The sequence below is a fragment of the Oculina patagonica genome, chromosome 3, assembly GCF_052425735.1.
Source record: "Oculina patagonica isolate OP01 chromosome 3, crgOcupat, whole genome shotgun sequence".
Taxonomy (NCBI): domain Eukaryota; kingdom Metazoa; phylum Cnidaria; class Anthozoa; order Scleractinia; family Oculinidae; genus Oculina; species Oculina patagonica.
The window spans coordinates 11,879,802-11,891,493 of NC_135760.1; the positions used below are offsets into that span (position 1 = coordinate 11,879,802).

Genomic DNA, 11,692 nt, shown 5'->3' on the forward strand with positions numbered 1-11,692 from the left:
CCGCGCGTTCATTTTTTTTTTTTTTTTTTTTCGAAAAAAAATTTTCGCTTCAAGCTCGACGGACTTTGCGAAAAAATAGGGACTGCTCGTAGTCTAACCAACTAGAGAGAGAGAGAGAAAGTTGGCAGTAGTTGGCAGTGAAGTGAAACACTCATTATCAGCCTTCGGAACACTTTTAATAATGACTGACGTTGTAAAACTGTCTGATTAAAACTTCAAGTCTCTGGTTGGTCAGTTTTGTAGTAAAGTTCGGGTTTTTTCAATCGATCACATGATTACAGCGAAACTTACAAACCTATTATTTTCCTTAGTTTTGTTTTTTTGCTTGTTTGTTTACTTCAGAGCCGATACCACATCATTTGAATTCACTGAATTCACCAGGGGAAACGTGTAAAACAAGTGAGCTCCACAACCGTGTTATACTTACAGTACACAACAGTAATCAATCTACACGGCTACAATAGTCACTCATAGCCTAGGCATTGATAAGTTACGGAAGAAATCATTTTGCCCGGGCAATGAGGTGTACATACTTGGAGTAAAATATGGTAGAGGAGGGTGGGTCAAAAATTGAAACAGTAGCTTCATACACGAAACGTAAAAGAACAAAAGATGTACTACTCTTGTATTAAAAAGTGAAAAGTCTTAAAGCAGGACAGATGACATTCGTCTATTTATTTCACTTTCTTCTTTTCATTTGTTTTCAATCTGACACTTAGTAAAGACACACTCAGCACTCTGCTAGTCTACTGCACATTGTGGTGTCCTAAAATTACATATTTAAAAAATAACACTTTATCAGGAAGCCATAGCGTCATACACGATCCAATTAACAGAATAAAACTAAACCACAACATACAAGAAACAATAAACATAGTTAGTCCCCTCTACTAACTATGCAATAACCAAACAGAATACGAGTTAATGCGAACCAAATTAAGCCTGCAACCGCTGACTGCACGGGAAAACTGGCACCAAACGCGGGAATACATGTGTTAGGACTGTTAGTCACGTCAGGACTGGATTGACGTTTCTGTTCTTTCTCTGGCAGTCCTGAGCGCGTTCTCCTCTTTGGAATAGGACTAAAATGCAATCTGACCCGCAAAAATGATTATTGTAACCAATAGCTAATCCAGTCTTAATTTAACTTTCCAGTAACCACGCAACAAACCGTTTATATGTCTATATATTAAGTTTCTTTACTTACTTCATGCGTTTCCATTAATGTTAGTTCTTGAAATTCGAAATAACGTTACGTAAAAACTATAATAAATGTTAATCAGTCTTGAGCATTTGAAGCTAATATCGTACTTTGCTCTTGCATTTTGTGACAATTTGACTTTTTCAACATATCATTAGAAAGACTAAAAACATTGTTTACAAATTTATTAGAAGAACTGGACTCGATGGAAAATTCATTTTGTGTGTTTCAGTCAATCTATTTAGCAGAGCTAGTAATCAGTAAAGTTTAACTAAGGGGTAAAAGTAGGAACAAGCCGGGCAATTGCGCGCCGACAAACCGGACAGTTGTTAACCCTCTGAGCGCACTCTCCGCAACAACAAAAATGTCCACAGTCTAAAATAACAACATTACGTTGTCTGTCCATACAAATAACACAAGCTTCCTGTTGATCCAAGCCTTCGCCAGCATCCAGAATGTTCACCTCTTCTCGCATTCTCCTAATAAACTCCATCTCAATTTGCCTCTCACGACGCCGCTTGAGATAGAAATACAATGAAACAAGGAAGAGAATCCCACTTCCACAAGCGAAGATGGCGCTTAGGATTTTCCAGACTCTCTTTCCAGACTGCAGCTGTCTGATGATAGCATCCAGAGTGAGTTGAGAGAGATAATAAGTAAGACCAGACTTGGGAGGACCTATCTTTATGCCATTATCAGTCAAGGTGATTTCTCCGATACCAGTCAGCGTTGTACCGACAGGTAACATTTGCTCAATTGTCTGAAATCCTTTCGTTTTGTCGCCGCTGGCCCACTGGACTAAGGACTCGGCTACAGTGCTAGCTACAGGTTCAAACTTGTCATGTATTACTTTAAGTTGAAGGCTTTCTGCTGACAGAGGCTCCATCACTTTAACAGCGACACCATTGTTAAACAGGGAGAATGGAACTGAAGTAGATGCAGAGCTTATTGTTCGTTCTAAGTCATGCCTGCAGGTTGATAAGGAAAACAAAAATTGAATTACATGTACTACAATTCAGCAAAAAAGTAACATAGTGGAGAACTAACAGGCATTAATCAGCCATGTCACCAACCAATTTGAATTCTGTTGAAAATGCTGTTCTTTCTTAATGCTACTCCATTGTAAACAGATTAGTCTCAGAATGAAATGAAACCTCTGCTTTAAAGTTTGCTAATAATGGTTTTAATCAATAACAAGAAGCTCGCAGGCTTAGAACCAGCCCAGGAAGTTTGACTGCGAAATATATTCTCGTTTTCACATAAAGGACACAGCGCAGCAGACTGGGGGCTTATGAGAGAAGGATATTAATAGAACAAGGGGCTAATAGAACTTTTACATTAGTTGCAAGCTGGTCTTCTAAATTATATTTCATTATCATACATGGTGTTTTTTATAATAGTAAAAACAGGTTAAGCTTTCCTACCATTAACAAAAGTGGTGAATTTATTTCAGGGAAATTTAATTTATCTTGAAACTGTTCAATATTTAAACTGCAACTTCGTTCAAAACTCTAATGTTGATTTGATTATCGCCTTGCTTCAATAACCTGCTTCAATAACCTGCTGACCATTTTGAATCAAATTGGGGTTTGAATATTGAATTTTCATGAAATTAATTTCCATTAACGAATTCACTACTTTGTTACTGGTAGGAATGCTAGACCCATATGTTACATACCACAGTCTTGTTGTTCGACTCCATTCACTTTTGTGCTCTCGGGTCCTTATCCGCTGTATAACTCCAGTGACATCTGACACATGAGGACTTCTTATCACTTCACTACTTTTTAAGGGTCTTGTCTCTCCTCTAATCACGCCATAAGGTATTGAATGGTTCTCAGATGCCCACAAGGTGGACATCAGCTGTGGTCCGATTTCCATTACCACTGCATCCTGAAGAAAACAAATGCAATTTTTTTGTGATGTGTTTCCTGCTAATGACCCCCAAAATACTACAAAGCTGTTTGTAGGAATAGATTGCTCATCCTGATTCTCACTACCTACATGAACCCTGTCTACAAACCTATCCCTGGGTTTCCAAAGAAATGGAGAATTAAATGGGGGCATCCTCAGGCCCAGGGGGGGTACTCAGGATTTCAAATGACGGGGATGATTGAATTGGGGCAAAATTCAAGACCCAAAAAAATCCTGAGGGCTTCCAACATAACCCAAAAAAATCCCTAGATCAAAAATTAACCCCTCAAAAATCAATAGCAAAACATGTTTGTTTGTACTTTATTCACAGTAAAACGAAGCCAAAGCACTGCCACGAATGTTCAGATTGTTTTAAATACCCAAAAACATCCTTACTTAAATCAAAAAAATACTTGCTAAATTTTCCTACCGAAAAAAATCCCGGAATCCAAAATTTCGAACCCAAAAAAATCCTTCGATCATCCCCATCACTTAAAACCCGGAGTACCCCCCCCCCCCCCCTGGGCCCTCAGGACACCCAGATACCATCATTTTGACCATCATTTTGAAAATCTTGTCAAGGGATACATCCATGGTGAGAAAAATTCTAAATACATGTCAGTTGTATGTGATGGTAAAAAAAATGATCAATTCAGTTTGTTGAGACTTCTCTTGCTTCTGCAAGCACTGGGAACAAACAATAAAGTTGAGAAGAACTACACCTGGAAGCTTGCTTATGGAACTCTTCTTTGCAAATACTAAATATTTGGGTCCCAAAATTGTGCAATCCCACACAATTTCCCCCCCCCCCCCCACCAAATCCAGCACAATAATAAGTCCTATTTTTACTACACCCTGCTAGTTGCCCTGAATTTCTACAGCCAGGGCAACAACTATTTGAGGGGAGTAAGGAGGTTGATTATTCTAAGAAGGCAATTGCCAACTAGCCATAGACTAGCAAAGAAACAGACACAGACTGGTACTCCCAGCATTTATTGATTTGCCAGTACCCATTTACACAGATGGGTGACCCTGTGTCAAGAGGGGTACTGTGAGAGAAAGGTTTCTTGCCCACGAACACAACACACAATGACCCAAGACAGGAGATCAAACCTGGACCACTAACTACTAGCCCTATGGGCCAAGAGGAGAAAGCCCCAGACAATATGCACGATGGAAAAAAAATATATAGATATAAAAACACTGGAGAATATCACAAAGTGCTCACTTGACTTTGTCTGTGGCTTGAATATAAAGCGACAAGGGAAGCTGAGATTCGTAGCTATACTTGATTATGCTTAATAAGGATTCTGGGGAAAAAAAGCCACACTATCCAAAATACCTCCCAGTGGAATCAGATGCACTTTTATGCTTCTGTAAGACAACCTTTCACAAAACAGCTGTATACTGTAAGCTTTACAGTCAAAATAGTCAGCGTGTGCCGGGTATGATTCCGGAATAGTTTTGATTAACGTCGAACGGATTGCATTATTCGTTTCAAACATTCAAATTCAATTTGAATATTGGAAATCAACCAACCGTAAACACGTGCACACGTGAACCTGTCAAAAATTATCGAATTTGATTGGTTTATTTTTGACAGGTTCACGTGTGCACGTGTTAACGGTTGGTTGATTTCCAATATTCAAATTGAATTTGAATGTTTGAAACGAATAATGCAATCCGTTCGCCGTTAATCAAAACTATTCTGGAATCATACCCAGCACGCACTGACTATTTTGACTGTAATAAAGCTTTGTTATTCAACAAATGCACAAGTTGCCCTTGTATGGTCAGAATTTAGAATGTTTTTTTTTAAATGTCATTCATACAAAACAGATTTCCTGCGATATATGTAGGTTACCAACAATGTTTGAAGACTTGCAAAGTGCTGCATAACCACAGTTTTCCTAGCTGCAAAATGTGTTTCATTGACAAAACAATTATCCTGCTCAATAAAGCGGAATAACATCTGATTTTAGCTGACTCGGCCTACGGCCTCGTCGGCTAAGTATCGGGCAATATTCACGCAATTTTGCAGGATAATTGTTAATTATTAAAAACCAGCCATGGTATAAAGCAAATCCTGAGTTTTGACATGGTATCTGAGTTCATAACGTATACCATGGACCACAAGGTGTACGTCAACGAAAACAGCTGGGAAGCTCAAATATCGCAATTCTATGGGTGTTTTTAATAAAACAATAATTTATACCTCTCGTGCCTGTTGGATATGAGATAGTTATAGCCAATTCGGTGCTACACGCCCCATTGCCTATCTACCATCTCTTATCCAATGCCGACTCGTGGAATTAATTTAATTGAATAATCGTTTGTTAGTTGCCAAGATTCATCTGAAGTCTTGCAAAGTGCTGAATAACCACAGTATTTTTAGATTTAAAATATTTTTCGTCGACAATTTGTTGAATAATAAAAGAATTACCTTGCTCAATCTTGCGGAATATGGTCTAAGTATCAGCCGATATTTCACCGATTTCGCAGGACAATTAAGTCTTATTAGAAACTCATAAGGGGGTGAATTCAAACCTTTATGGGTTTTGTTATTCGGATGCATGGTTCAGATTGCACAGTGGATTGCATCAGATTGTTAGCATATATCACAGGCAGACAAGTCTCTGTGTTTGAGGCCGCGTGACGTAAGCGTCACGGTATGCGCTATTTGATCCCATACATTTACTGTAATTTGTAACGATTGACCTCCGCTTGAGTCAACTGATCGTTAGAAATGCTCCATAAAATACTGAATTTCGCATCTTTTCATCCTAAACTTTGATCTACTGTAAGCCAGATAAATAAAGTTCACTTACCTTTCATTTTTTGTGTGATCTTTTGTGTTTTTATGGGGTTTTTGGGCCGTTAATTCCTCCATGGTCGTCACCGCCCCGAGCTAAAGTAAGAAAAAATGACAAGGCTGGCAACTTCGATGGCCCGCCGAGATCGACAGCCTCTCAGTTTTCGGCCAATTTCTCCAATTCCACGCGTCGCTCGCCATCCAGCCTCTGGCAAGTTAAAGGTAGGTAATTTTCAAAGATCTGTGCCAAAAATCACCGCAATCGATCGGTTCTAACACGCTTGAAAGCCGCCGCGAATTTCCAAGTTCGCTGCGAAATCGCCATCGTCAAAGGATGTGAGAAAGAGAGGTCAATCATAACGCCGATATCAAATTCAAATTAATCGAAAACAACGGTCAGATTACGCCCGCCAGCGACAAAATTAACCCTTGCCCCATCCCACAGCGCAAGGCATGTCTGTGATAACAGCAAACTGCATAACCTTTTTTGCTAGCTCTACATCTTGTTTTCCTAAAAAAGAGGCACAATTTTAATGAATGGGCTATTGAAAAAGTGAATGCTTAAAGCATAACTATAGAAAACGCAAATTCTGCGTTGTGCGCTGTGGGATGGGGAAAGCGTTAATTTTGTCGCTGGCGGGCGTAATCTGACCGTTGTTTTCGATTAATTTGAATTTGATATCGGCGTTATGATTGACCTCTCTTTCTCACATCCTTCGACGATGGCGATTTCGCAGCGAACTTGGAAATTCGCGGCGGCTTTCAAGCGTGTTAGAACCGATCGATTGCGGTGATTTTTGGCACAGATCTTTAAAAATTACCTACCTTTAACTTGCCAGAGGCTGGATGGCGAGCGACGCGTGGAATTGGAGAAATTGGCCGAAAACTGGGAGGCTGTCGATCTCGGCGGGCCATCGAAGTTGCCAGCCTTGTCATTTTTTCTTACTTTAGCTCGGGGCGGTGACGACCATGGAGGAATTAACGGCCCAAAAACCCCATAAAAACACAAAAGATCACACAAAAATGAAAGGTAAGTGAACTTTATTTATCTGGCTTACAGTAGATCAAAGTTTAGGATGAAAAGATGCGAAATTCAGTATTTTATGGAGCATTTCTAACGATCAGTTGACTCAAGCGGAGGTCAATCGTTACAAATTACAGTAACGTCACGCGGCCTCAAACACAGAGACTTGTCTGCCTGTGCATATATTGGTTGCGGTTTGATTGTCCTGTATTTCAATTTAAGTATTTCGCATCTCAAACGATAATAATCGGGGAAATTTCTCAGCCTCACACTGGAAACTGATATTTTCCACCATGTTTGTTAAGCTTAAAGAAATGATTCTTACGCTTTGAAAAGCTGATCGAAGCACAATTTCCAAAACGAAATCAAGCTGAGCTGACAGAAATATACGAACCTGCAAACTTCGTATGGTTCCTTCTCTGTTCCTGTATACTGCGTAGAAAATGGCAGACACGGCAGCACTACCTAGACCAGCACATATACAGTAGAAGTAATCAGACATTTTGGAACCAGATCAACACTTCTTCTACGGCTTCAAAACTTCTACAACACAGCCGCCATATTGTTTCAGTATTGGGTACCAGGACTGCGCAAACTTACCTGTTGCAACCACGTGGTATTTGTTATAATTATTTAAAGAGTCGACAATTTTTCAACCCAAGCTCCCGTAGCACAGTCGGTTAGCGCGTCGTACTTATAAGCAGTACAGGCGAGATTCGCCGAGGGTGCTCAAGTAATGCGAAGGTCGGGGGTTCAATCCCCCCCGGGAGCAGAGGGTTTTTTTTTTTCCTTTTTTTTCCTTTTCTTTTCTTAGAGTACAACAAAATATTAGAAAACATAAAAAAAAGTTACTGATTTATTCTTTTTTTTTCTGCTTTTTTGCAATTTCAATCCCGCTGGAACATCTCTGTTGTATTTTTTCCCGAACTTAGAGAAAAATACGGCATTCTTTTTGTTTTCAATTACCGTCCGGATTCGAAAGCCGAGGACAAAAATTAAACCAACCACTAGATTTAATCTTAATCCATGCTTTTCGGTGTCGGAGATTTCTTCCGCAATCGGATTCTCATCTCTATACATTATTAAATGATACCTTATTATAGGAATATAACGAAACATTTTAACAACGCGAACAAAATTTACGCGTAATAAAATTAACGCGAATTTAAGAAAAGTTCTGGTTAAATCCTTATAGTAGAAAAGTTAACGTCAATAAAATAAACGCGAATTTTTGAAATTCGCGTTAATAACATGTATCGTTAGTGCAAGTATTCAAGGTAGTCTGTCGGGCCCAATGGACGTCAGAATACCTTGGCTGTTTTGTGTATAGCAAAACGTTAAAAACAAACGAGAAAGAATATCACGGATTTTTCTACTCTATTCAAAACACTGGACAGTTATGGTGGATTTCCACTTACGCGTATTTTTTTACGTGCGGGAAAAATTTAGAGACAATTGTGAAGGACTTGCGTGAACGTTTACGCAAGCCGTTCATACATTGTCTCTTAATTTTTTACGCACGTAAAAAATTACGCGTCAGTGGAAATCCACCATTAGACATGTCAGGCGACGGGAAAAAACGCTTTATTTGCTTTTGCTGAGGAAAAATGGATTACACCAGCAACAGTCCTGGCTGAAATGAGGAAAATAAAATAATGGTGTATAAATTGAGTTGGGGGGTATTCTAAATATGGACGATTTTCAGGGTTTTGAACAATTCTGAGTAACAAATTGATAGCTCTAATCACGGTGTATGCAATAATGCGATGGTATTATTAAATCAGTATTTTGTTATTGTTAGCGCAAGCGGCCAACGGAATCAGCAGATGAGAAGAGGACATTGATTACCATGACTGACCATTTTTTAAGGGTTTGTTTTTTTCATTTATATTGTTCGTCACATACTTTACAAGAACATTTTTTCGTGATAAGGGATAAGGTTAAGATTAAGAACATTGAAAAAAGATAACTTTCTCGATACACTATTTGTCAACGCTATTCAATGTTTGATATTTCTGCACCAAAGTAAGGGGGCTCTGCATCACAGTTAGGCCTGTACTTGTTCAAGTAAAATTCTTAATATCCATTCGGTTCATAGTTCCTCTGTATCTTCAGGGTGTCATATAACTTGTGTAATCTCCTTGCATCGTTTCTTGTTCTCTTTTGCTGTCCAACATTATCAGAATATGTTAAATCCCTGTTCACGGCTTGATATCCTGCGTGGTCCTATATTAAGAACAAAGAACGTTTAATCCTTCATCTCAGACGCCGTATAGCATGTCTCGAGCTCTTCGTTGCGGGGCGCGAATGAGAGACGACTGTATTCGCAGGCTAAAATGATGGTTATGCTCTTTATTTTAGAAATAGTATTTGCCTTGTTTATTATCAGAGAGTTCAACTCATCGATCTGATATACCTAACTACATATTAAACAGAAAAAATGTCAGAAAAAAATCAGATGCCCGAGCGGGATTCGTACCCAAGACACCCCGACCTCATGGAAAGTGCTCTAACCACTGAGCTACCGAAGCAACCATACAGTGGAGCTGCCTCGGTAGCTCGGTAGTATCGAGTTATAAATACGAAATTCAATACTCTGACTCTTCTAAAAAAAACTAGTAGACTAGGAGTTTTTCTACTCCGATCCCCACTGGATGGGATGCTAGCTCATCGCAGGGTTGCCCCAGCATTAAATTTGCTGTTACCCATTTATACACCTGGGTGAAGAGAGGCACTATGATAGTAAAGAGTCTTGCCCAAGAACACAACTGACCCCGAACCCGGACGGCTTGATCCGGATTCCAGCACCCTAACCGTTAGACCAACGCGCCTCGAAAATCAGGCGTTCTTATAAAAAAAAAAAAAAAAAAAAAAGCCAGATCGAGTTAGAAATCTTAGTAACGAAACAGACTTAAATGACCATACCGTGTATCCCGGTTCATACACATCTGAGCGACCACTTCTGAAGTTCTGTGCAAGTTGCCCGCGTATAAATTGAACTTGCAGAACAAGAACAAGAAAACACACCAAAGAGCTAACCATCTTTTGATTACAACACATTTGTTCCTGAGAAATGCGGCTTAGCTGAATATCAATAACAGAAGTTAAAACCCTATATAAATATACATTCAAATTAATTTGATTAAAACATTTGATCTTAAGACGGAAGGACGCGTCTTGTAACATGGTGTGACTAATTTCTCGGAAATTTCCTTTATCATTGCCTCGATCGTATTTCTTTATATAGTGTTTTCCGCTCTCGTATTTGATTTTTTTCTTCTTCTTTCATTTCAGATTACCATGATCCGGATCAAGACAACTTGAGGAAGGAAATCTTTAGAAAATTGATAAATTATTATTAAAGGAAAAAGGATATAAACTCCACGGGATCCACTTTAAATTTAAAAGATCATCTTTTTATTTCTTGCCTTCGCGTGGGAAAACCTGTCCCACGCGAAAGCAAAAAGGAAAATAAAAAGAAAATTGCGCTAACACTCGGAAGTAAAACTTTTAATTAAATCATCTAAATTACACACAGACTACTAGATACAATTGTGTTTATCTATCTTTTGGTTTCAGATTGGATTCACCGACTTACTGGCCCATTTGTTATAATTACTCGTTCATACACCCATTAAACATACATCCCATCTTGTCTATGGAATGACAAGAACAAACTTTTAAGTTGAATCGCAAATATATTCCCAATGCACAATAGATAAAAATTACCAAATTTAGAACGATAAAATATTATCTTGTCGCATGTAAAAGGCTTCTTTTTATGAGATTTGTTGCTGCAAGCATGCCATATTTCCTCGTATAATAGAAGTGGGCGATCATTTTCTTTTTTGCACCAAAAGGGGACGATTAAACGATTAATCGATTTGGGGGGGGGGGGGCGATTATTTCAAATACTGCTTGTTGAAAGTTGTGACGTAATTATTTGTTTTGTTATCCCATTCAATCAGAAGATAGTCACATCAAGTACACTGAACGCGGGCTTTCTAAGTTTTTTTTTTTAATTCAGTTTCTTTGACTAATTTTCGGTTTCAATATTCCTATGCTAGTTTTAAATTATTTAATTGACAGGAAGGGGTGAAGGGAAGACAGATAGAAAGGGTTTGATTACCCAAGGGAGGCATGGGGCGGGGCGATTCTTGAGAGGGCGATAAATCGAGGGACGGCTGAGGGACGACTGTTAGTTGAGGTTGAGGAAGGCCGCGAACTGTTTTGTATATTTACAACACTCCTTCGTGAACGGTTTTATTAATATAACGGTGGTAAACCCACCAGCGTAATTTGGCACTGAATATGTGATTTATTACTTATGGAGTCCTTCAAATCTTATTACGGTCTAAGATATCTGAATATCTGTAAAGTAAGATAACATTGCCACGATGAAGAATCATCATAGTGAATGGCTACAGGAAAGCTCGGAAAAAGTTAATCATTTATTATTGATTAATCTACCGCATTTAAGTTCAGCACAAACTAAGCTGATGATTGAAGTTCTTGAATCATTTTCTTTTGTATTTGGTTGACCAATCAAAACACGCGCAGTAGTTTTGATGTCAACGGCAAAAAAATATACCCAAACTGTGTGTCGATCGATCAAAGAAACATTTTTAGTTCCTACAGAATAGGTTCGTCGAGTAAACAATGATGGGGGCATCGATTGGGATGTCGCGCTAGCTAGGTGGATATCCTTCTATGTATCAGAAAACTCAAAAGGAAAATATCT

General features: G+C 38.8%; 1 protein-coding gene, 1 long non-coding RNA gene and 1 other non-coding gene across 3 annotated transcripts; 1 reads left to right on the forward strand and 2 right to left on the reverse strand.

Annotated features, from left to right (window-relative positions):
• Positions 1–655: 655 nt before the first annotated feature.
• LOC144646575 (mitochondrial ubiquitin ligase activator of NFKB 1-like) lies at positions 656–7,517 on the reverse strand. Its single transcript, XM_078506211.1, has 3 exons — positions 7,346–7,517; positions 2,880–3,094; positions 656–2,169 (listed from the first exon to the last, which is right to left on the reverse strand). Exons 1-3 carry the CDS (start codon positions 7,451–7,453, stop codon positions 1,473–1,475), a joined length of 1,020 nt encoding a protein of 339 aa, XP_078362337.1. The 5' UTR covers positions 7,454–7,517; the 3' UTR covers positions 656–1,472.
• A 95-nt stretch (positions 7,518–7,612) lies between these two features.
• On the forward strand, positions 7,613–7,723 carry Trnai-uau (transfer RNA isoleucine (anticodon UAU)). The gene is made up of 2 exons: positions 7,613–7,650; positions 7,688–7,723. It is a non-coding gene; the product is annotated as a tRNA-Ile (tRNA).
• Positions 7,724–8,825: 1,102 nt separating this feature from the next.
• LOC144645645 (uncharacterized) lies at positions 8,826–10,046 on the reverse strand. The gene is made up of 2 exons (XR_013569318.1): positions 9,877–10,046; positions 8,826–9,177 (listed from the first exon to the last, which is right to left on the reverse strand). It is a non-coding gene; the product is annotated as an uncharacterized LOC144645645 (long non-coding RNA).
• Between the last annotated feature and the right edge of the window lie 1,646 nt (positions 10,047–11,692).

Coding starts and splice junctions, on each gene's coding strand:
- LOC144646575 (XM_078506211.1), bottom strand. CDS start 7,453: ATGTCTGATTACTTCTACTGTATATGTGCTGGTCTAGGTAGTGCTGCC. Junction 3,095..7,345: donor GAACCATACGAAGTTTGCAG/GTTCGTATATTT, acceptor TGTTTTCTTCAG/GATGCAGTGGTAATGGAAAT. Junction 2,170..2,879: donor AGTCGAACAACAAGACTGTG/GTATGTAACATA, acceptor ATCAACCTGCAG/GCATGACTTAGAACGAACAA.